This window comes from Sander vitreus, chromosome 1 (assembly GCF_031162955.1).
Source record: "Sander vitreus isolate 19-12246 chromosome 1, sanVit1, whole genome shotgun sequence".
In the NCBI taxonomy this organism is placed as follows: domain Eukaryota; kingdom Metazoa; phylum Chordata; class Actinopteri; order Perciformes; family Percidae; genus Sander; species Sander vitreus.
Window position 1 is genome coordinate 21,370,194 of NC_135855.1, and position 26,805 is coordinate 21,396,998.

At 41.9% G+C, this 26,805-nt stretch overlaps 1 protein-coding gene across 9 annotated transcripts in view; it reads left to right on the forward strand.

The window, feature by feature from the left end:
• sox6 (SRY-box transcription factor 6) overlaps positions 1-26,805 on the forward strand; it is a 135,135-nt gene that overhangs the window by 41,823 nt on the left and 66,507 nt on the right. For 7 of the 9 annotated variants that reach the window (XM_078247842.1, XM_078247886.1, XM_078247834.1 and 4 more), the window contains 3 exons: positions 5,772-6,012; positions 8,560-8,770; positions 25,360-25,449. In XM_078247842.1, coding sequence (XP_078103968.1) covers positions 5,772-6,012; positions 8,560-8,770; positions 25,360-25,449 — 542 coding nt within the window. The remainder of the gene's footprint in view (positions 1-5,771; positions 6,013-8,559; positions 8,771-25,359; positions 25,450-26,805) is intronic. The other 2 variants (XM_078247870.1, XM_078247894.1) reach the window with 1 other exon arrangement.

The following is a 26,805-nucleotide window of genomic DNA, read 5'->3' on the forward strand; positions in this document are numbered from 1 at the left end:
AACAATAAGCTTTTCTTGTCTCAGTATTTTTTAGAAAAAACAGTTGGTGTGGTGAGACTGCTGTAGTTGTTGTCCTGCTACTGTTAGTGTCTTCTGGTGTGGGTTTGACTCACATCAACATCAACATCCAGTATGGTCCTCTTCTAGTGGATCATTTCTGTTAAAGAATGATGCAAGTCCAGGAAAAAAAAGGCCAGCAGTGAATTTTTTTTTTTTTTGGATGGCCATCCTTCATTTGTCAAAGCATACGCATGAGTGGACTTGTGTGTGTGTGTGTCCTGGGGAACTGAGAGGCTGTTATGCCATCCAGCTCTGAGCTTGTGTCCTGGGATCAGAAAAAGGGCCAAAGGCACAGGGGACCAAAAAGGAAGGAGGTAGAGGAGGAGGGAGCAACCAGGGAATGTGTGAGTGCTCATCGACCCTTCTGAGTAGACAGACAGGGACACTTAAGCACTCTCACACCTGCATCTGCCTTTGCCTTGGGTGGGGGGCAAGGACAGCAACCATGCTGTCATGGCAGCTGCACAAGTGTAAAGTTGGATACAAGGCAGTTCCTCTAGCAGCATATTATTGCAAATAATTTACCCTGCAAAGTAATTATCAATGCTCTGCTCAATATGTAAAGTGTGCACTTCAGGTGGCTTGCTTAATTTGCTCTGGGTGGCTATCATTTGAGTGTGGATTTTAGCTGTGGTAACTGTGGCAGTTTCTAATAGAGAAGGCATCAGGAGAGAGTGTGAAGTGAGGATGAAGTGCTACCGTAATTGAGTTGACTTTTTGCAAGGAAAGGTCAACAATAATGGAGGAACAATTTAAACAAATTCATTTAGACAACTCTCCAGTCCCTGTACAGTGGGTTGTTGGAAAATCTGTATTTTCCCAACCGTTTACTATATTTAAATATCATTATCTGTAATTACTTTGTCTGCTGAAGTTTAAGAGATTTGAATTAATTTGTGTATCACTGTCACAAAGTGACTTGTAAAAAAAGGCAATCTTTTTTCTGATTTACGTGTTTTTAAATATGTAGGAATAATACAAAAGACAAACATGTATGTATGTGCAATTTGTGTGTGTGTGTGTGTGTGTGTGTGTGTGTGTGTAAAAAGAAGCTAACTGTGCAGTATACAGCCCGTGTTACAAGTTCATTATGTATCCAAAAACCTGGCTGCTGCACAGCATGGCACAATCACAATGGAGGTTGATAATTTAATTGTGCTAAACGGTGGATTCCGTGTCAATGCTCCTCCAGCTGGGAGCTGTCAGGTAGTAATATCTCATTATGGCAGGTGAAGAACCCAGAGGAACCCTGCCACGATACCTGTTAGAACAGGAGGAACCCCTGAAGGGAAACACACCGATGATTTTCTCTCTCACTCTGACTTTCTCTCTCACACACACATACGCACACACGTGGTTTAAAGCCCTCCACCTATTTTCTTTAGCTACTTCACTTTAAGAGATACAGTAACTACTGATTATACAATTTATTTCAAGGTTATTGCCTTTGTTTGGAAATTCATTTAAAAAATCTCACATTTGAGTTTTTATTTTACAATAAGTGCTTAATTTAATAGCTCCTACAGCACAATACAGTGACAAACACTTAAATATGCCTTTACTTAAATGAATAAACATATTTTGTATTTCTTATAATTGTGTTTCTCTTTTTGCATAATCGTTATCTGTGCATATTTACATGCATACTCTGCATTGAGTTCAGAGGAAAGGAAAGTTAAAGCCCTTTATCTGTCATCGCCTGCTCTCCCATCCCTTTCTCATCTCTTTTTGTGTTTAATAATTTATTTGATTTTCTCTCCTTTTGTCTGCTGATAACATGTGAAGGAAAAAGTGTATTCTCCCGCTGTTATCAAAACATGAAGGTGCAAGACCTCAGTGAGACACACAAGGGGGGGTTGGGGAGATGGTTTGGACTTACTTATCACCATTGTCTATAAAAAGTAAACAGTGCAATAGAGCAGATACAGCGGGTGAAAGTCAGTCAGACCCTTTTATGATGAAAGGAGAAATGGGATACCCAAGGACATATGGCCCCTCAGTCACAAGACCCCTTAGATGAGCAGTGCACAACACTCCTCTAATACTCGCCAATTAAGCAGAGGTTGTTTTTCACGATGATGAAACATTATCGCAGGGAACAATTCATGACTCAGGGCATTCCAGGCCATATGAGCCCGCTGCTGGAGAACTTAAGTCCTAATCCTTCAAATGTGCGCAATATTGTCAGCTATATATAGGCCAGTTTTCTTTTCTAACTGACCCTCCCTCGCCTCTGCCATGAGTCTTCAAAGTCAGTGGGGCTTTGTCTTTCAGAGAGTAGGCAGGAAGGCAGCATTTCATGCTCTTATTGATTACTCTGGTTTGTTAGTTGTCTGTTGTTATTGTGTAATCAAGCATGAGGGAGGGCGGCTTGTCAAGGATTTATGAGCTGCCTCTTCAGTTCACCATATTTTCACTGTTTAGTACGTTAAAGCATATTTTCCAGAGAAATTAATTCAATTATTAATGTTGGTAAAGTTATTTCAACAGCACCAGAATACACTGTAGTTGTACAAACAGGGCTGTTTTGCTGATTTCATTTTGCGAGCACAGACGCCATGGCTGTAAACAGTGCAGCTCTATAAGAAAATGTGATCACATTTTACATGCATCGGTAGTACCCACATTGAGCCGAATTCTCCGTATTTTGCTAATCATCAAATGTCTTTGTTGTGTCGGTGCTGATCTATTGCACACACAACCCCTTTAGATCTCAGCACTGTGTGATCCCCGCAGCAAATATGAGGAATAAAATACCGTATGGTTGCCCTCAGATATTTTCAGAGAATTACTGCCGCACTTCTCCTTTTCCCTTTCAATGATATGAGGTAGTATTGTATGGGGCTTGTCGGAGGTGGGGGTGGGGCAGAGGGGGTTCTCAGCACTCTTATGCTGTCTGAGCGCAGCCCTCCCAGCACTGCTAATAAATTATTAACTCCTGCTGACAAATACTGTTATGGAGCCTGCCGCAGATCTGTTGCATTCTTTAACAAGATTGCTGTAGACACATGTTACAGGAGGATGGAGTCTCCATCGCTCCCTCTCTCCTTTTCTCGCTCTATCCCCTTCTCTTGCTCACGCCTCAGCAGTTTGACTGATGGCTGGAGACCAAAGTAAAAGTGCCTGAGAGACTGAATATTTTAGTGGTAAAATAATACCACTTGATTTACTGTGTAATACAAAAGCAGTGCTTTGTTTCACTCTCACACTCCATTGAGGATGAGTTGCTTGTTGCTCTCGAGGCTTGGGCTTTTTGGGAGCATGAATAAAAAATACATCAGAATCTACGTGCCCGATCAACCCCCACCACACGCGCATACAGACACATATACACACACACAAACGCACGCCTCCCCTTCAAACCCCACTACTGTCCCCTCTACACACATGCTCTGAACTTTTTTCTGACTTTTGATTTTCAATTAACAGTAACCAATTTTGATTTAACTGTCTAGTTGATATAATTACAGGAAATAATTTAATGGCTGATTTGATTGGGGACTGAGTCCCATTAAAGACACAGCTGACAACACATCCAGGCACAGAGGCTAAAAGACATACAGACAGACAGATAAGCAATCAGGCATGGGTCTCACACTCCTGCTCTGTCATCTACCTGACTTACTGCGTTTGTTTGTACAGCTGCTAAAACACATGAGATTAACTTGCTACCATTGTTTAGGTCCCCCTTTACTGCCGTGTGTGTGTGTGTGTGTGTGTGTGTGTGTGTGTGTGTGTGTGTGTGTGTGCGTGCGAATGAGAGTTAGAGCGAGTGTGGTATTGTAATGCATTGTGACTGTTTTATACCAGTGGTATTTTCTGAATGATAATTCAGTACAGAATTTATGTCTGGTCTGCTTCAGCATTAATTCCCTTCAGACCTTCTCCTTCTGGGGTTCTGGGGTCTGCCTACTGTTTCGAAGGTTAACAAAACATGGTGACACAGTCTTCAAATTCACCGTGCTATATGTACATACATACATGCTAGAAAGTCGCGCCGCTGTTATAAGGTCACAAAATGTACCACATGGTTTAATTTTGTTGTAGTGAACATGTTTTATATTGTGTGTGTGTGTGTGTGTGTATATATATATATATATATATATATGTGTGTGTGTGTGTTGACATTGCTACATGATTGATTGGCTTTTAAAAAATGTCTTCAGTTTATCCATAGACACACAGCGTGTGTACATGGACAATACACCTCATAGACTTCCTTGAGTAAAACCAAGAACTATTTGACCCAAAGACCTTGTTCATATAAGCCTCTTAAATGGAACATATATTTTCCTATCTGTCAGTGGCTGACTCTCAGCAGTAAGCACAAGGACACCATCGCACCACAGCCTGTCTCAACGTTGAGGAGAATCTCCCCCCCACCCCACCCAAGGCAAACTGAGGGAACTAAAGTGCTGTCACACTGACCCCTGTGGATAGAGCAGTAGAATGGGGCAGATGGTGATCAGTGATCAAATGTAGTACAGGAAGTACCCTGAGCATTTTGTCACATTCAAACACAGACCCATCCCTTCACACCCCCAATTTGTCTTTCTTCTTCCTCTCAAGCACACACACAAGACATACACATACACTCAAGTCAGAAGATTGAGCCCTATAGTCACATCCTAGTTGTAATGGTCAATGTAGTGGTGGTCCTGTAGTTAAAAAAATAAATAAATAGAACAACAGCTCAGGGAAAAGCGGATTAGGAGTTAAATATGATCCCGCTCCTTCTCACCACACAAATCACTAGTAAAGCCATATTATTCCCTTTCTAATTTAATACCAAATGCATAATTAGATTTGCTTGGCACAGTTAATTTCATTCATTGTAGCACACAGCATGAGTGTGGCCTCATTAATTGTGAGAAAAAGCGGAAATGGTCCGCATCAAAAAGAGTTGGGTTGTAAAAGGGGGAAAAAAATAAATTAGAATTAACATTAGTTTTCTTTGCACCTGATATGTCAAGTACACTCTTCACTGTAATATTCATGAAAGCATGTGACAGATTTGTGAATTTAGTCCTCCACTGTTAGTTTTTGATTTTTAAGCTGCTTAAGTAGGATTTGTTGGCCCGAGGGAACACTGTTACACCAAAATGTTAATTTCCTAATTTGACGAGTGGAAACAAAAGAAGACGAGGCTGGTTTTTGTTTGTATTTGATTGCTTCAGAGTAAAATAAACTTGCACAAGATGCTTGAAGGACAAAATCAAAATCAAAAACTTAGAAATTTAAAAAAATATCTCAGAAAAAAGCAACCTTGCTTTCCATATCTGTGTACCAGGAGTTAACTTATTCATGAGATGTTTTACTATTTATCTGGATGGTAGTCCCACTGCCTGGCTGACCTACTGTCTGAGTAACTGTTTTAAAGTTTGGGCCAATCAGGCACAGTTCCAGCCCCTATCAAGCCATCCATCTGCATTAAACAAATGATTAGAGACCACACTGACTGCTCCAACCTCCACAGGCTAGAACAGCTACAGGGGAAAATCAGGTGGAGCATTCCTTCCATGCAGCATTACCTGCTCAGGTGCACCACTTATAATCCCAGTTACAGCAATGCACAATCACTTGTATGCCACTGCCAGTCATACGTTAAATTTTTTCGAGGAAACAGCATTCCTTTTCATGTATTGTTGATGGACCTCGTCAGATAGATGGATATAAGATCTTGACTCAATTCTCCTTTTCCTGCTCCACAGCAGAGTCATGTCTTCCAAGCAAGCCTCGTCTCCTTTTGCCTCTGTGGTCGATGGGGATGATGCCATGAGTCAGGAACACTTGTCTTGGGAGAAAGAGGAGAGTGCCGAGGCCCATGGCACACCACAACTGCCCCTGCACAGCCTGCTCCATGGAAAAGTCCATCCTGATGAAATGCAGCCACTCAGCAGCGTGCCGGCAGAGAGCGATTGGGACAGCTTGGTGTCAGCCCAACAGCGCATGGTGAGATATGTCAACATACTACATACATGCATAAACCTTTTTCAAATCTTATTTGATGCCTCTGTGGCAAGAATGGAATAAAATAAACTTTGAATAGTGGAATTGTAAAGTAAAGGTTTCTTTTTAAAGAAACCTAGTAAAGCAGGACAATTTCAAACCTACTGTATAAGTGTGCACTACTGTCTTACTGTCCTCCGTTGGGTATTCAACATCATGGCTCAGCAGGCACCTATTTTTCCTGGCTTGTATAAAGAAGCTTAGCCGATATTCTATCCCTGGCTCCATCCCACGGTTCCCTAAAGATGTGAAACCTCTGGGAATCTGGGGTGTTCAGATAGGCAGCTCTGCCAAACACTAAACCATCAGCTATTATTAGGTTCGACAGAAGACCTCTAACTCTCCCTTTTCATAATGTGAATGGCTCATAAAGTCGTATCATGACCGATGGAAGGCCATGATGCATTATTGTTGCCATTAAAGAAACATGTCTTGTCCTCAGTGCACGTGTGTTGTTTTTCTTGTTGTGTATAAGCTACATCTGCAGCCAGACCCCAGATGCCGTACATTCAAAGTGTGGATCTGCTTTGATGTGAGCGGAGCAAAGAAGAGCACAGGCACTTGTGGGCTGTAGACATGGGAGGCAGGTGGTTGTCTGTGACAGACGGGTCCGTGGTAAAGAGACCCTGAGGGCCTCTGAAGTAGCTCTGCAGTTGGCCACTGAGACCGTCAACTCCTCAGCATTGCAGCACAACGTACATGAGAAACACACACACACACATACACACACACACACACACACACACACACACACACACACACACACACACACACACACACACACATGAATAGCCTCTGTAGCGGACTGCTAAAATTGACAGGCAAAGAATGCCCAGGTGTTGCCTTCACCTGTGGCACATTATGGGATATCAGCAACAGGATTTTAGCAAGTTTTATGTTGGCGAGCTTCAATCACAAAGAAAAAGTTTATAAATACCATAATACTACTAATGATTATTTGTACAGTATAGAACCTCTGTAAAAGTGTTTACAAAGTGAATTACAAAAGTGGAAACAAAATGTCAATGACAAGTCTAGTCATATCGGTTCTAAATGATTGAAAAATTTATAAAACTGAAAAAAGAATACAAATCTTCATTCATTCCCTCTTCAAAGATTAAGTATAGGAGGAGGGGCGCACAAAAAGAGAGAAGGTAAACTGGAGGACGATGAGGAGAGATAGAGAGAGGAAAAGGCATAAGGCGAAAGGAATGAGAGTATTGCCTTTGCTGATTACCTGACTCCACTGCTGTGCCATGCGTCTGTGTGGGCTGTGCCCTGAACCTGTGCCAGCTGATTAACCCAGCACTGCTCCACTCCCCTCAAGCACTCTCCACTGTCTCTGCCACACTGCATAATCATCCAACACAGGGCTGGGAGGTGCGGAGTAGGCCGGTAGGTCGTGCCACCCTGGTGCTTGGTACCAGACCACCCGACACACAACTGCAACTCTGCCTGGAGCTCGACATGCAACGCAGGGATGAGACATTGGCACTGACAACATTCTGGCCTGGTTTATCACATTCCTGACTTTTTATTTTGGATTGTCAGTGGCTCCAGACGTGGTTCTATCATTTAACCCTGCTATATAACACTCTGTTATCACACTGCCGTTGATTAAAGCTCACTTTTCCATGATAGGTGCTGTCACATTTATTCCCTTCACTACAAGGCCCATAGTTTAAATCAGAGCTAACTGTTCCCCTGTTAAAGGCTGCAAACTCCTGGCTGCTTAGCCACCTTCTGCTTTCTCAGACTCCACAAACCATAATTAACACCACCTTCTGTCAGACGCAACCCTCAGCCATGGTCTGTGTGCTGACTATACACTCCCATGTGCAGAGTATTCTCTCTCTCTCTCCCTCCCCACTCCCCAAGCTCTCTCCCATTCTTCTTCCCATTTCCTTCATGTCTCTGTTTGTGCACAGGGAGCACTCAGCCAGTCAGCCAGAGACAGGACCCTTCGTTAAATACTTAACCATACACAGGTGGGACTGAAAAACAACAACAGCTCGAGACAGGACGCAGATTTACGATGGCTCAAGGCACTCAGCTGAGAATAGGTCTCCACTAGAAAATGAACAAATTACACAGCAGTCACCCTAACACAAATGCACACTCAAAAGCAATTTGAGAAATTACAGTCGGGAGGTTTCTTGTGTAGTCTCTGCAGATGAAAAGTAAAGAGCACATTATGGATATGCCCTATGAAAGTGTACCTCATCATTCCATCTCAGTTTTTCACTTGTTATATCTCATTTACCAGCAAAGCTGGCTCTGTTGAAGACACAGAAGCTGCTGTATGAACGCCAGAGAGGATCTATTTGATAAAGCCAAATCGCCCCTGAGCTGCAAAAAAACTAGTAATAGCTACATTTGAATAAAGAACTGTCAAAAAGCTCAATGGAGCCCTAACAAAACACAGAAAAACGATTTAATACAAATCCAATCCCTTGTTGCCACCCCTCCCAACTTTTGTATGTCTTACAGGAATCTGACAGCAATAAAGTATGTTCCCTGTACTCCTTCCGGAACAATTCCACCTCCCCACACAAGCCGGAGGAGGGAGCCCGGGAGCGAAGTGACCTGCTGAGCGGATCTGCGTTTGGAACTCCGGAGCGCCGCAAAGGAAGCCTGGCAGACGTAGTGGACACGCTGAAGCAGAAGAAACTCGAGGAGATGACAAAGACAGAGCAAGACGGTATGACTCCCTGTATGTGTGTGTGCGCATGTTTGGGCGTAGGAATACTCTTTTCCTCTTCTTTTCCTTTTCCATTGAGCCTGATCTTCCTAAATTTTCCCTTTTTGCTTTTCATAATTTTCTAGCTTCCTGACTGTCCGCCTCTTTTCTCTTGTATCTCTCCGTCTCATACACTCATGCGGGCACACACAAACTGGGAATACTGACGTTACAGTGTTTCCAGTTTGTTCTGAACCTCTTCCAATGTGACAAAGACTGTGTGGCAGTGCACCTCACCATAAGTGTGGTCTTCTTCCGTGCCAAGGCAAACTCTTTGACTGTAAAACTCATAGTGCTGACCTGATGCCAGGAACATTACCTCTTTTTATGTTGCTACACAGAACACTTTTCACTCGGCGCAGTTATTCATGACAAGAGTTTGCTACCAACAAACAACCAAAGCCCTTCACATACATTCTCACACACCATGAAGATTTCAGACTTTTTATTTTTTTCTGCAATTGCATGCAGAGAAGAAAAATCCTTTTCTGTGATAAGGCTGTTAGGTCTATGTCATATCTGCACCCCGTTTCACCCTGCTCGGCTCTCCCTCCCAAAGCCTGCAGTCTATCAAGAGTATGGCGGAAAAACAAATATTTGAAAGAGCTGCTGAAACACATCCCCCTTCTTAATTAGGGCTGTAGTAATATAACTACATCCAATCAAATGTTAAACCCCCTTGGGAATGCATGTGTCTCATTTAGTGTCTAGGGAGCTCTTAGCTTAAGCACTTCATCAGACGAATAAATTAGACCTCTGTTAGCCTAAAAATAATTTGCCACTTCTTTTTAAAGTGTTCATTTGGTGATCTTTGTATCAGAGCAGCAGAGGCCTCTCACCAGATAATCATTTAGCCACGTCCTGTTTGGCGGACTGATTGTTTGTGGTGTCGTTTAGGTAAAAAAAAACGACAGAAAAATCAGTCCTTATTTACCTGAACACCTATAAATTGGAGATCATTTAGAAAACTGAAACGTTTGGATCATTGTAATGGATCGAAATGACCAACAAAGGACAAGAAGTATTCGAAACATTAACACACAAAACAGGCTGGTGCACATAAGCATGCCAGGATAATGTAATCAATGCCTTTTATATTATCTAAAGACCACTGATACTTCAATTTAGCAAGAAAATATAATAAAACAAAATCCAAAGGTAAAAACCCCTTTGTGAAAAAGTAGAATTAATACTCATAATACTGCAATACAGCAGATACATTTGCCTTTGTGAAGAGTTTTCCCCGGGTTCATGGAAGTTTTTTTCTGAATGCTCTACTTTTCTGTCACGCCAACAGACATAAATATTAGGAATATGCAGTAATCTTGCTAATGCTCTTACAGTAGATGTCAAGCTGATCCAAGGACGCAAGAGAAAGTTTTTGGTTAGTAAAAAGAAGTAAAACGATTCCATTACTATCTTTGTTTTACCCATAGGTAAGAATATACTTAATATGCGTCTTGTTTCATGCAGAGTTAATTTTCAGGGCAAGATTGTCAGTGCTCTCTATAGTGACGGCGGGCGTTATGGTAATGAGCCCCAGCTGGTGAAAGCTGGTTGTTTCAGTAATTTAAATGGTCAAGTGCAGCTTGTAATCCAGGGCCGTATGTTAACGCAGGGAGGAGAGGGTGCTTTGGAGTGCCATACAGCTGTTTTAATCTCCTGTTAATAATAAAGACTTGGTCTGCCTCATGCACTGTGTATCATCGCCACCTAAATAAACTCCCTTGTTGAAGGAAATTAGTTTATGAGCAGGGAACACAGCAGAAGACAAGAGCCTCACAAAGTTCAGTGCGCTGTCCCCAAGCTGCAGAAACTGAAAGATACTCTGTTCTCGAGAGCACTTGAGGAAGCTTCATTGGTGATGATCAGTGATTACTGTAAAATGGAGGGAGAGGGACTCTTAGAAACTCAAAGGAAAACCTCAAAGAAACCTTTGAGAAATCATAATCGTATGTCTTTGTTTATGGAGAGAGACCCTGTTGGAAATTGAAAAGGGCAGGATTAACCTATTAAACAAGAAGGTTTGAGAAGCCATTTGTTGTCTTAATGATGCTGCTAATGTGGCACTAGCAACAGATGAGCTAAATATATCGCTTATCTAAGCATGACAACTGTTGTGTCTAATTCTGCTGCTTTGGTGCCTGCCTGGTCGGGATCACCGAGGTCCTCAGAGACTCTTCACCATCTGCTACCATTCTTCTCTGGGCTTCCTTGGCTGGTCAAGATAGTTCATTGTACTGATGGACTGAGGATAAGCGCGATGACCTCAAGGGTAGAGGGAAAACAAATGGTCTGTGGTGCAGTTTTTACATAGTACATTGCTCTTTTCTGGAACGTGAAATCCCACTTAAAGGGATGTTAACACTGGTGGAAGCTTTGGGTTGAGAGGCCTCCTGGACCGGTAACCAAATATTGTTAACCGTCTTTATTAGCCATTTCATTGCTTCTTAATATTGAGTTTTTTTTAGATGTAATCTTTATTATGCCATGAGAACCACCAATTAAATTCCAATCACCTCCCTTTCATTGTAGAGGTAGCTGATATCTCACCTGTTCAGTAAAAAATAAATCTACGGTTTCTGAATGGTAAGTGGGGAAGATTTTGGCAAAACTGACCTTTTAAGTTGGAATTGGCAGGTAAAGACAATAGCTTAGCAAATAAATAGTAATATATATTTTGACTTCTTCTACTAATACTGTATGTCTCCATTCAAAGAAAAACGATTGGCCGGTTTCCCTCATTGACCATGATACTTTATAAACATAACAATAGAGGTGGTGCTCAGTATCTCCTCCCTCCTTCCATCTCTATACATTTGTACCCTTTCACCCTCTATCCTTCCACCCTTCCTCTCAATTTCTGGTCCTTAAAGTGCTTTAAGTGCTTGTGACTGTGCTAATGAATGAAAATGTCCTCCCAGCAGCGAGCACCGTATTTAGCTGAATAGTCACCTTTGCTGTAAAAGCTCTATTAGGCCCAGTTGCCAGCAGGGCTAACGATTGTGCCCCATGTTTATTTACTAGGTATTGTAAATGCATTATTTATGGATAAGTCTCCAGACAGCACTTGTCAAGAGTTAAAAATGTCAGTATAAAGTATTATGGGAAAAAGAAAAATAGCCACCATTATAAAAACTCAAGGTGACCTTGATTTGATTCACATGCAATTAGAACAGTTTAATATAATGCACTAAAGTATGAATCAATACTGTGCAAGTCAACACACAAAATACTTTGTGCGTTGAGTCTTTATGATCGTCCCCCAAGACAAGGACGGGAAATTGGGTTTAAGCTTCCTGCCGTAGTTTTTATGGATTTCCCTGGGCTCAGTATCTACTGTACTTGTTGAGTCCTTGCCAGTAAAAAAAAGCACAGAATTAGATACAGTTATGTGTTTTTTGTTATGCTGAGAGAGAGAGTTTTCTCAACAACATCCAGGAAACCGTGCCGCATGTGCTACAGTGCCATACAGCCAGTGAACAGGTGTAGTCTAAGGACAATTGACACAGCTGTTAAACTGACAGTGATCACTTTTCACATATAATCGATAACTAAAATCTATAAATATCCTAACCTACAAGTACAAAATAAAGCACACAAAGAGGATGCCCTTCCTTAATACTATAGCTTTTTAGACCAGTCAGAGTGGATACAGTAGGTGCTCAAGCAGAATACTCAACACCTGGAGCCCTTTGACAGAGTCATGGCTAATTAGCTTAGCAAAGGGGAGCCACTTTTAATCTTAGGTAGAAGGATATTTAATGGCTACTGAGAAATTACCCCCTATTACAGCGGCAGGTAACCTAACCATTGCTTGTGACATAAAAAAGCACAACATGGTGCGCCACTGTGAACTGATTGTGTTCAGGCATGGGCCTATATGTGAGTACTGTATGTGTTCCTGTGTTATCACTTAGGCCTCTCTTTCACTCCCTTTGCCTGTATCACCTCTCCTCTATTTATAAGTGTAATCCCCCTGGCGAGGTGGTGTATTATCACTGTGTAATGACTGTGCAGTAGGTTGAGTGTGGGGGAGTGATCAGCGTTGTGTGCATAGCCCCAGGTCATTATCCTCTATTACAACAGGCCATGTAATGAGATTCAGGGATGGGTGAAAGCTTTGGAAGAGAATAGGATCATCTCAAAGCCTGTGGTCTGATTAGCACTGATGAACTCTTGACTCTGTTGTAACACTGTCCCCTGTCAGTGTCACAGCCCCTGCTGACTCCACATGGAGGCTCACTGGAAATTGGCTGCAGGTGCTTAAAAGCGCCAACAGATTTATTTTTGGAAATGTATTTAGTTTGAATTTAGCATTAGAAAAGAGTAACACAACCTGTATTATACATTATATTATAAAATAAAGCACCTCCCCCCAAACAGACTGATGCTCCCTCCCTTCTCCCCTCTCCTCTCATCCCAGCTGCCATGTCATCTGGTTCTGCTTTATCCCACCTAATTAATAGGAATCTTTGTTATAATGATCTGAGCATGAGCTCTGACTCTATGCATATGCAATGAGGGCTGGAAATCCAGTTGCCTTGGTTGCCGATTTTGAGGCATTTTTCCACACACAGCGCTACGCTTCCTCTCACTGAGTGCAGCATCCTACCGGACAGCATTAGGCCGGGACCCTCCTGGCAGGACACTAACACTGGCCAAACATCAGTGAAGCACATGCGTCTCTCCTGTGCACTGTGTTCCCCACCTGCTTTAATAATATGTTCCTTATTTTGTCAACACGATTACAGACTTATCTTGATGCAAGTAATCTATTTGATCAAATAGCCAATACAGTTGTGTGTGTGTGTGTGTGCGTGTGTGCGTGCGTGTGTGTGTGTGCGTGTGTGCGTGCGTTTGTATATACTGTATGGCTCTGTGGGTGCCTTCCTGTGCATGTGTGTGTGCGTGTTCTCTCTTGGCCTGTGGCTTGGTGCACCAGCCCAGTGGAGCAGTGCTCTGGTCTGTCACTTTTGTTTGAATAGGTAATGTAGATCTGTTCAGGCTGAAGAGACATGAGCTGGAATCGCTTGTTAGGACATATGATCAAAAGCGGCTCTCTGCTCTCTGCCAATCAACCCTCTTGTCACCCTGTGAAGCAGACGTTAAATAGATTTTTCGGCTGTATGCCGCGGGCAGCCTGCCAGCCTGACATGTGAACTTTCACAAAAAACATACCCTGCCCCTCGCTCCTCCATAATCTCAGTTTTCCATCCTCTTCCTTGGTGTCCCTTTCTTTTTCCTTTTTGCCTTCTCCAGTTTTCCCTACCATCTTGAAACCCTAACCTGATCCAGATCAACATTCCCCCTCCATATATGATTTTTGTCTCCCATCCCATCTTACTCTCCAGTGACAAAGTCCCCCGCCAGGCTGAGATCAGAGCCCAGGGCTAAATGGAGTGGCTGTATGAGGGGAATAGGGAGCACAGAGTGTCTGGTCCACTGCTGAATTATGTATTTACTATCTGTTCCAAAACAGAGCCCTCACATAACACAGGCATGTCCCCATAGGACTTTGGAAGCCAACACAGGTTTCACTTTACACAAGCTAAGATATAGATTCTGTTGCCCCTTTCAAAACGGGAACCCTTTCTGCTGTCTTGGTCATTCAGATGACAAAACAAGCAGCTGCTTCTTCAATGTGCCATTCTTTGCATTCAAGATCACCTTCCCCAGTTCTCATATTCCGATTAGTCAACAGTAGCAACTGCTGTGAAGCATTCCAGGGGCCATCTTCCCGGGTTTCAGCTGTTGAGCGTGTCCCCCTGCACCCATGCAGCACAAAACTCCCATTGTGATCCTGGCTTACTGGCTGCACAGGAACCCCTTGATAGGAGGAAACGGGTGTCTCTGAGAGACAAATCACAGCCAGGGTTCCACAGAGGCTTGTTTGTCTTTACACACTCACACACCCACACACTGGTTGTAGGTATGGCTTGTCATTGACATCACTGCTTGGGGAAATAGTTAAATAATTATATTTGCTGATGGAAAAAACAATACATTTGCCACCGTTCTTTATGTGGATGACTGGGTGATTAGATCAGCAGCAGCTTGTAATGGCCTGACTGTTTTATGTGACACTGCACTATTTGGAGGGGCACAGAGATGGTGAAACGCTGACACATAAGACGGCAGAAGCCATTAATGCTACTATATTTGTCATTGGGCCGTGAAGCCTAGAATTGGGTTTTGTGGTTAAAAGGAACATGAACAAGTACATTCGAACTGCATATAGTTAGGGCAGTGGAGGAGGAGCTGAGGCGGTCAAAAATGGGGAGAAGAGGGGCTATTCCACAATAGGATGGGGTGGGGGACAGAGGGAGGGTGTGTGTGTGTGTGTGTGTGTGTGTGTGTGTGTGTGTGTGTGTGTGTGTGAATGCTGCAGTAGGGTTACACAGGGAGACTTGTATGCCAGCTCAGTATCACTGTCCTAGCTGTGGCATTCAGCTCCCAAGCATTCTCCACACATAACTTGACAAAAGAGCCGGTGTCATCTGACCAAGGATCAAAATAGTGTGAGTGAAACGCACACCCTGGGCACAGACAGCCTCTGTGGCCTGCTAATGATTTCAGAACACATTGTAGGCTTGTTCTGTAAGTCAGACGTACGTCAGCCATCCAGCTAAGGGATCCGCCTTGACACAAACAAACATGACAACTAGTGTAGCAGACCTATTAACATATTTGCATTGTTTTTCCCAAACAGCAAGCGTGAATATCTTACACAAAACTTTGATGGTTGCCTTTTGAACAAAGAGATTATTTAATCAGCAGTGATGAAACATATGTTTCCTCCCACTCAGTGCGTTTTCTTTCTCCTTGTTCAATAACATTACAAGCGCCAGGAGATGAGATGAGGATGTCAGAAGAAACGAATAGAAATTTGTTTTATTGCACTGCAAAGCCTGAGTGCCAATGATTATAATTATTTGACAAACGTCATGTCTCTTTGAAAGTACCTCCAGAATAATCTGCACCGGTCGGGTGGTTAATATGCTTAACACCAAGTCGTCAATCACACATCATGAAGTTCAATCTGTCAGCTGACATTATTATTTAAATTTAGGATTAATGATTTGTTGAGCCCATCTTTTTGCTAATTTTGTCCCAATTAGCATACTATTGGAAAAAGGAAAATGGGTCTACTCTAAACAATCATCTTACTTTTCCTCCCTCCCTTTACACACCTCATCTTCCTCTATCCTTCTTCTTTGTCATTTTATTCTGGGTGGGTGGCACTTTGCTCCACAAAGCCGATTCTGTAAGCCTGTTGTTAGCTTCCCTATTGCGAGCTGGACCAATCAGCTCAGTCGCTCATGAGAAGCAAATTTCTCCATCTTTGCCCAGCAGGTCTCAGTCCATATGGCTCTGTATCCCACAGAAAGGGAATGGGCTGATTCAAAAGAAAAGTACAGCGTCTGTTGTTGCAGAACCAACTACTTGGGCACCATGGGCAAATTAAATTTAACTTCATCATTTATTTTATTTGTTTAGTAATTGTGTAGCTCAAGCTGTAAAAATGTTTTTTGTGTTACAAAAGAACACAAAACAGATGTATAATAACTCTTGAAACTTTTAAATAGTAAGAGGTGTTTAGCATTTCCTTTTTCCCTCTCAGACCAAAGACCATTACCACACACACACACACACACACACACACACACACACACACACACACACACACACACACACACACACACACACACACATACACACACACAACTGTATTGGCTATTTGATCAAATAGATTACTTGCATCAAGATAAGTCTGTAATCGTGTTGACAAAATAAGGAACATATTAAAGCAGGTGGGGAACACAGTGCACAGGAGAGATGCATGTGCTTCACTGATGTTTGGCCAGTGTTAGTGTCCTGCCAGGAGGGTCCCGGCCTAATGCTGTCCGGTAGGATGCTGCATTAGCATAACGAGCTTTAGCAAAGTTCAACACATTTACTGTATGCTGTACGTACAGTATATCACTCAGCTTATTTTTGCAATTTGTGTTTTTTTAATATCTCATCTTATGGTTCAATCTCTGAAGCGCATCGCCAAGGTCCAGTGTTTATGATGAAATAAAGTTTCGATGTCTATACTAGACACTTGGCTTCACTGCAAATTGTAATGCATTCATGTGGATCCTATTAGTCTCTTTTTGTCCTTGTAGAGTCAGATACCCATTAATTTACTAAATCACACTGAACAGCCATGATCACAGTACTCCACATTTTATTCACACATCTATTAATTTAACATAGTTGAATAAATGTGAATGTTTTTGAGCATTGATTAGCAGGGAAGTTTATGGCTGACAGTTAAATTGCAGGGTACCCAAAGAAATCTCTCCAATGCAAGGTACCCAGTAATTTAATTTTTGTGTGAAATTATTATAATTTATTACAGTGTGTGGACCCTAATGATTACCGACATCAAATGGAAATTATAAATTGAAATCAAGTCCACATATTTCTCCTCGTAATGTTCATCTACACAAGTGCTGATCCCCTGATCAGCATCGGCTGAGATTCCAGAAGTAAATCTACTTTTTCTCTCCAGTAAACCAAATATAAGCATGCTCGCACACACTACGTTATTTGATTATTTGGTTAAAAAAAAAATTAGGCTGACATATTATTAAATCAGACAATTCTACACTATTTAATCTTCTGTCAGGCATTCATTTATTCAAAGTAGCAATTGTTTGTTTCCCTAATGCATTGTGTTGATAACCGTATTCAATAGACTCCCTCTGCTGCCTGAATAGAGACTTCAAAGCAAAGGACGGGAGAGGAGAGGGAATGAAAAGTTAAATTTGCTATCCAAGCATTTAATGGTCCTAGTTCTTAAAAGTGACCTTGTGGGGTAGAGAGCGGAGCAGCACAGCAGCTCCTTCCAGATGCACACATGGCATCCATCGGGGGCAAAATCACGCACAGTCCCAACACCTCAGGCTCGGACATATGTTGAGTTTTATTTCATTCTTCTGACATTAATCCTATTCACCAGCTGTTCTGCCAGCTGCCACTCTCCGGCTTAAGGGGAGATTGCAGTTTTGGGGGCTCTGAGTACTGGTTTATCTTGGCTCCTCATCTGCTCCTCACAAAGTTTTGATTGGATTTTTTTCCCTTACCCTTTTCCTACTTCCAGCTTCCTTGAGTTGCATACTTCCCTGCAATCTTTCTCTTTCTTTCAACTTCTTAGCTTTTGTTTGTCCTCTCTATAATTTGTGTAGATAAGGGGAAGGCTGCAATTTGACTTAGCTTTTTGTGGCCCATGCCTTCTGCAAGGCCTACAAGTCTTCAGTAGTGTCACTTAAACATATTTTCAAAAAAACACGCAATGAATATTTATCACAAACATTGTCTGCCCCTCAACTTCTCCCAATCTTTCTGTCAAGAAAGCATTGTAAGAAATCACAGCGCTGAAACCTGCTCACCCCACAGTCATCTAACAGCATTTCTTTAGGATTAACCCGGACATGGCCTCAGCCTGTACAGTTATAATTATTGACATATTGGGTCTGACATATTTCACATTTATGTGCATTGTCTGGAAGCATACTCAAGTGTTCTCAATGTCATTTCTGCTGAAGTACGGCCGGGCAGTCTGCAAGCAAGGGCCGCAATGAATTGATCATTGCTCACTGCTCACTTTAATAATTCAAGCCTGATTGCCACAGAGTGCCGCAGTAAAATGGATTGGGAGAGGTCACATGCTGCTCAGCTCAGAAGGTGAAGCCTCTTGGGGATGGTTAATTCATATATGCTTGATAGACACGTGTCCTATTTAGCGAGGTCAGTGTGTGTATACGGCTTCTCAGACTGGCCAGGTCAACACTGTGGGATTAACACTGGTCAGTGCAGATAAAGGCAAGGGATAATAAGGGATAAGGTAGAATTTCCTTGTTACATAGGCCAGCATTTTTTAGCTACCTGAGGAAAAATTACCTGCAAATAGCCTCCAATTTTTTTCTACTTAAAATTATACAAGTTGTATAGTTTTAACCAGTGGTTGCACGTGTCGAGGTCTTTCAGTCCACTTAGCATTTAACTCGGCAACCTTCCCACAAAATGTTTGTCAAAGAAACGGGGCAGCAGAAAATAAACCACTGAACTGATTCGTTGAATGCAAACTGTTTGTTTAGAATCAGAAATCAGAATCAGAAAAGGTTTTAGTTTACCACTTTGTATAAGACTGTGGATCCAATATCAGCCCTGAGTTCAGCTTCCATAAAGCAGTGTCTCAAACTCCTATAAATGAGGAAAAACTACAGCCCCTTGACACTAACAAGTGATAGGTGAGATATGATCTCATCGTGTTGAGGTAAAGAAGTTACAGTAAGAAGTAAAGGGAAATTAGGATGGAAGGAGATGAGGCAGCAAGGGAAGAAAGAAGGAAGTATTGCAGCAGAGGAGATGTATCAGAACCTGAGATGAAGCACATCCCGTCCAGGTTACCTACAATGTATTTATAGCAACTGTTTACATGACCAAAGAGGATCGTCTAAAGGTGACTAACAGAGATGTTCACCAAGTGGAATAATGATTAGGTGTCAGTTAAAGAAAGCGCAAAACGAGGTGCAGGTGCTCCACAATACACTGACATGTCTGGACCTTTTTATTTATGCATGCCAGCGCTAGTGATTACATATTAAAAAGCTGGAATTATCTTACTGCACCGAAAAGTCTTCTAGAAATGGTAGAGGTTATTAAAACTGTTGACAACGAGGAAAGGTAATTGCCTGAAAATGAGCGACAACGCACTGTTGTGCTCAGTGGTTTTTTTCCCCCCAGCTCTCCTCTTTAGCGTTTTCATTGTGCAGCATCACCCGGGTGTGTAACCTATTGCGTTCCGATTGCTCCCTTGCAATTAGTGCCCTTTTTGTCCTCACTTCAATAACGCCATGATTATGGAGACTTCAGGAGTATTTGCAGCATCCAACAGCTGTTGTCTCAGGGAGTACCGGCTGAATGACAAAAACATGTTTTCTCTCTGCATTTCACTTCCCTGCCTGCCTCTTGTAATTATTATGTTTTATTTGGTGTGATGATGGGGTCTTGTTTTTAGTGTGTCTGTGATTAAGATATTCAAAGGACTCCTTGGAGTGTGTCACAGTCATTTTCTTTTTTTATCAACCTCGACTTTTGATTTGTTTCCCGTGCAGTGCAGTGTGGATTGGAAATTAGACGTCAGCCTATCATTGTCTGACTGACATTCTGAAAGTTTTATCGCTGGGATAGAAACGTATGCCTCAATGAAAGCAATATATTGCATCTAACGCTTAATGTAGGAGTGAAATGTGAGAGCTATTAAAGACATTACAGTTTCTTTATTTTATTTTTACATAGTTTTAAATGTGTAATCACATGATACAGCTAATATAATGAAGTAAATGAAAAACACATAGAGGACTAATTAATGAATAATGTATAACCATATACATCATTGTAAAATAACAGTAATTTGTGTAATTGTCAAACTAAGTAGTGGATATTCCTCATCCCATGTCTTACTTCATTAGACCTTTTAGCTTGAAGGATTTTGATAGTACCTGCCTTTTCTAGAGCTCTCTGTGCAGCCTAAACCCCACCCTTACTTTCTAAGCACAATATATTCTCAAGAAATTGCACATGTAGTGTTTGTACATTTGAAACACTTGGTAAAAAAGCCTGTTCAAGGAAATGATGGTTACTGGTACATAGATCAGGTTTCATACAGTTCTGTTAAACAGTAGCATTCTTTATATATATATATTAGTAAATAGATTTTTATTTTGAAATGTAGTAATGTGTAAAACATTGTGAATTTTTATGTCATTGGTTAGAGTCACTCTTTGTTTTTAAAATGGTGCATTTTTTTTAATTTTTTTTTATTGTAGTTCATAGATCTTCCTAACGCACCGTTTAATGTTCTGAGGAGGTTTTGGTTTTGGCTGACTATAACTGGATTATGACAAATTGTAAAGAATGTGCTCCATTCAAGCTGAAGCTTGTTTAGGGACTCTAAACCCCATTTCCTGTGTTCCTCGGCTCATCCTCACTGCAAATAGCATTGTTTCCCTATTTGCCTCACTGTATGGGCCTCTGCATTCTGGGCAGGAAATTATTTATATGGTCAGTGTCAGTTAATCATCGATTTGGTAATTACATGTTTCCCCTTGAGGCTGGGACAACTGATATACAAGGCCAATGCTAAAGGGGAGGTCTCTTGGTCTGTTATCCATGACTTATGGCTAATTTGACTCTGCTCTTTTCTCTGCCAACGGCTTTTCAACACAACAAACACTCAAACACAAGTATCATCTTTCGTCCCGGGAGAATAGTGCACGCAGAGAGGCTCAGAATGTGGTGGCAGACAGTTGAAATGATTTCATTGCTGACAACAGAGAGTAATAAAACACCAACTGCTGCATGTTGTAACAAAACCATTTTTGTGCTTTGAGGCAGTCACGGCCTTTTGAAACATGATGGAGTGTTTTCAACAAATTTATCAGATTTAACCATTTTAGAGATTGCAAACTTTGCTTTGTCAAAGTGAATATGGCCTTTTTGCCCAAGCAGTGCTGGTATATTTGCTAACTTCAGTATACACACTGGACTTCATATCTCTATGGCAATCTGAAGAACCATTTGAAAATTAGTGTGTCATTAATTTTTAAGGTCTGCTTTATTACTGTCCAATCCAATTCCAAAGTGACAAGATTTGATTTGTTTGTGGCTTCGTTTATCCATCTAATTGGTGTTCACTCAGTGATCGGCGCTTCTCTACAGTTTGCAATGATCGTTTGAATCAACTACTGTTTAGAGCAGCAATAAAAACATAAATTAGCTAACAACTTTCCCCTACCTTTCCTTCTCAACCCACAGGCTTTTATAGCTAACTTGCACTCAATTAAATAAAATGTGTGTGAACAATAAAAAAACAAATTCACATTATTAGTTGTTGCATTAAAACACCAGAGTAACAACAGAGCGGGCAGACTGTATGAAATAGGAGAGGGAAAGACTGTGAGGGAGTCAGTCAGTGTCAGAATAGACAGTTAATGTTAACCTGCCTCTTAGCTTCACTTCTGTGGTTTATACTGAACATGATATTCTGGCAGCACTGACTGCCAGGTGCTGAAAGCTTTGTTTATGTCACACATCAGCCGAGAAACATTCCTTTGTTTAGATTTATGAGGATCATTAGCTTTGTTTTTAATACAGTAAAAAAAAAGCTGTAGCCAAATCTAGCCAACTGATCTCGGCTTAAGGTGACTCAATCCCTACGCCTGTTCACCCACATCAATAAGATCACAGAATACCTGCACAGGAAAGCTGTATACCAGAGATGACAGCGCTGATAGAAGATAGACATATTGAATTTGGCAGTATTAAATCAGTGATGACTATTCACTTTCTTCTGAGTGCCACTTGGAAACGCTTAAAAATCTCGGAAAAGGGTTCAGGGAATTTCTCCAGCTGTATAGCTCCAGCCCCAGAGAAGAGACAATGAGACCCAAATGGGCTTAGTAGTCCAGAAACCATTCCCCTCTCAATGGGAACACGTCTTGGACACACACTCCAATAGTTTTGTCTTGTATGTTGCTATCTGTGCGAGCTGCAGAGTGGTGGGGGTCTGTGCCAGGCAAGGGTCCATAGGGACCATTGGAATCGCTGGGGCTGGAGGAAGTTGGTCTGAGTCCAGTGGGGCGATCTGGGCTTGGTGACAAGCCAAGCTGTCTACTGCAGGGACGCTGGGAAAATGTAAATAAGAGCCTGATAAGGGCTATTGTTTTCATTCCATTCTCATCCCAGCTGAATGGTCTGCTCCCCAGCCACAGAGCATTTTATCTCGAGAGGGGGAGGAAAAGAAATGGAAGGGGTGGGGGTGTGAGAGATTTAAGAGCCCCCATAGGAAAATAAAAATAAACTCACTGGACTCTTGTTTAAGCTAATTCCCCAGTATGTGATGTCCTACTTTGAAAGGACAAGAGCAGCAAACTCTTATTTACCCTAAAAACTTCAGAGGTTCTGCACTGTCTTAAATAACTATGTTTGCCTTTCAATTCTGCCAGCATTTGATATCGAGTGAAATCAGTGAAGTGTGAATCCTTTATTAGAAATAATTTATTTCATGATGAATACAGTGTATCCCATTTTTTTTTTTTACATTCTGTGTCATAACCTGACAGTAATTATTATGTTGATACTAACCAGTGTTTCCATTGGCATCTATATTTTCTCCAGAAAAAAACAGACAGACATTTTAGAAACTGAAATAGCATTCCTCCTATTAATCTAAATTCTTCTGAAAAATAGGCTGCGGAAGGGTGCTTTGAAAAAAGCCAGACATCTGACTCATTTACTGTTCCTCGAGCACGCCTGCGCAAAGGTTACTCTGCTTTCACCAAATCCATTTTTGGTTGCCTGTTTTGTCCACGCTGTTCGAACACTGAAAGATGTTTGAGAGTTATTTTATAGACTAATCCAGGTCATTATTCACCTCTCCCAGGTGGAAGGCAGGGAGGACAGCGGTGCATTCCAGCTGTAGTCTCTCCTGTTGGAGGACTTGGCAGGTCGTGTCTGGCCCAGCGGAGGGGATGGAGAAGTGAGGGAGCGGCAGCTCTCCTGGGAGGGAGGTGGAAAGGAGGGGGAGGACTGGAGTAGAATGGAAGCTGGCACCGCATTATCTCCAACAGTTGGTGCATTCCTTAATGATCAAGTGCTGGAGCAGCATCTGTGATGAAAGTGTGCGTGTGTTTACGTATTTGTGTGTGAGAGAGAGCATATGTGTTCATATTAACATATGCTCACTGTGTTTGTTTAATTCCCCTTTACACCACTCACATATAAAATAAGCCCTTTCTGTGCTTTAGGGGGAGAAAATGTCATGCACTGATGTTGTTCGGTCTGTTTGAGGATTATGATTTGGGGGGAGTTTGTTGTTCCGGGACAGGAAGCTGTCTCACCCAGGGGTGAGATGAAGAGAAGAAGAGTTGAGCTCGGCTACTCCCCCCCTGCCCTTAACCCCTGTTTTAAGATCTGTGATCTCTGTGCCATGGAGGGAGTTAACACACACAAACACACACACAACACACTCAGCCTTTTCTCTCTCCCTCTCTCAGGGTCAAGGGGACAAACTGTGAGTTGGGAATTGGAAAGTCAATAAAGTAGAAGTAATGCTATAATGACCCTGAGCTGAAGATGTCCTGTCGACCCCCATCACATTGGAGGAAGTGGACAATCAAACAAAAATGGTCACTCTGCTTGATCTCTCTGAAAGCCATCCTTAAACCAGGCCACGAGAACTGCTGACCCTGTTACTCCCAGTTCCTCTGAAGTTAGTGTGTTTGTCAGAGGGACCAACATTGTTTGGTTTGTGGAAGAGATGTTACAGACGGATAAAAGGAAACAACACTTGTATACATTTTAAACTGTAAATCTCCTCTGTGTTTGATGTCGAGGAAGAGTCCAGCATATTGATTGTGACAGGCCCTCCTCAGTATGTCTCCCTGTTTCTGAGCTGCACATTATGTGCAACTTTGAATCAAAAACACGTGTCAGCGACATTAAACTTAGAAGAACCTCCTCTGTGGCATCATTTAAAACATTAACATGCTTCTGACTTGTGTCCTTTTGTTACCAGAAGTGTGTTCATAAACGATCCACTGTTAGACATGTGGTTAGACTTTTCATTACGATGCTCCAGGGCTTTGTGGTAATATTTAGTGTCTGCTTTGGTTTTGCATTTTGCTCCAAAGCTAGAGAAACACAATTTTACAAATTCCATCATCCTCCGGCACCATATGAAACCTGAGGACAATTTTTATTGAAAACGGCACAGCTGTTTAGACAGTCCATTAATTGCTGTGCCAGAATTGGATTGTACAGGATTGCTGCTTGTTTAATCCGACTCATCAGGACTGGACAGGCTGCATGTCTTGATCTGGTTCAAGACATTCTCACTTCTGGTGGAGACAGTGTCTCAAGGAGGAGGGGTGGAGGCTTGCTTGTGCTGCTGGTGTTTGATGGGAACAGGCTGACCCCTAAGCAGTGCAGGGATGGTGGAGGCCTGGGTCAGCTGGCCCAGTGTGTTCTTTATCAGCTACCCCAGCGACAGCATGGCAGATTGAAGCCATTCCTCCTCTGATTCATTGTCTACTGGACAAATGTTAATTGTTTTCATCATTGGCAGCTATGTGAACGCTCGGACATAGCCAGTCTGACTCCTTGCCTCCCACTTAATGTGTGTCTCTGCCCTTATGCTATCCCCACAATGCCTGCTCCCTTCCTTACTCCACCCTTAGCTCATCTCTCAACTGTCGGGCTGAGTCTGTGTTAATGTCCGCCATGCAATACCATCTAATAAAATATCTCTCTTTCATCTGATACACTGACTTTCTTTAAGTTTTTATTTTTAATAGATTTACAGCATCCACAAAACTATACAAATAGAAACTATATACACTACACAATAATCATAAAACAATTACACTCTAACAGGGACTCTAAATAATCTTTTTTCCTTCAAATTGCTTAACATTTTTTCCTTATTTCTTTTTCAGATCCCTCATGCATGGAGAAACTTCTTTCTAAAGACTGGAAAGAGAAGATGGAGAGGCTCAACACCAGTGAACTGCTGGCAGAAGTAAAAGGTAGGACTACAACGCACCACTTTAAACCGTGTTAACAAATCCACCTTTCCTATCAGACATACATAATCTATGCACTGTATAATCTCAGAAACAGCCTTGTACTCTGAAATATAACAAAGGCCTTTGGCTGCCCTCCTCACTCATTTCTCTCCTCCCTTATCTTTTGTTGGAATGCCCAACTCTGTCCAAAGTGCTGTCTTCAAAATTCCAGCCCATTTAGACTCATTCTGAGGCTCTCTGTGCTTGTCAGCGGTTTATTGTTGTTGTCCTTTCAGACGGCCCTGAGCCTAGCTACTCTGCTCTGGCACATGCAGTGCGTTCATGCCGCTCTGGTAATTGTTGAACCCAAAGTGTACTTGATGCAAACAGAGCATAGCTGAGCTGAGACGTTAAGAGAGGAGATGGTGCGGTGACGCACAGAGTCTCTGAGCCTGCCTTTGAGTGGAATGTCTTGACTCTGACAGTGAACGCCCTACGCAGCGTATCAAGTGCTGCACTGCAAAGCGCAACTCAGCACTCCCCCAAAATCTCTGTTTATGACAGGGTGAAGGTGGGCTGAGGATGGGCAGGGCTGCTGCTCAGTCCATAGCACTGACTGTTACTGAGAGCTGGTGTGTTTATACAGCACAGGAAAGAACAATACCAGCTGGCCTATAACACCAGGCTGTCACTGGCTCGTACACTCTCCCTCAGTGATTACCTTCATTACATTATATTTGAACTCTTAATATAACATTTAACTGTTTTTATTAACTTTTCATGAAGAATATTCACAAACCTATGAAGAGAGCTCATTTCGCTGCTGTGCAGGTCATTTTCATCATTTGCTTTATTGATTCTTTTTATAAAACATGCGTGGCATGCATAAATAAAACGTGTTTGGTTTGAATTATTGAATTACACCTAAAGAGAATTACAGAGGAGAGGGGAAAAAGGCTGTTGAATGTTCTAATAAGTATATTTATTGGCAATAACCTTAATGAACTGAAGGATGAATCATTGCTTGATAAACTAGATTCATTGTACCTGCCCTGCATGCCCCTGTAGATCAAAGTGCACTTGGTAAAATGTTTAAAATGATTTAGCATTTTGAAAGCTGGTCTGCTAAATTACAGGCAGGGCATTTCTTATGTTTGATGAATGGGAATGGGAAGGTTACTTGGTGGTCTGTAAACAGGTAGGGAGTCTGATAATAAACACTATGGCCTCTGTCTGTTGAGTTATGGAGAAAGTCTATACACCACAGTTACCAATATAAACGCTTTTTCTATCGCAGTGGCAGCCTTAGATTTTTAATTAGCATGCCATTTAATATGACTGTAGACATTTCAAAGGGCTGCTTTGTGCTCCCCCTTA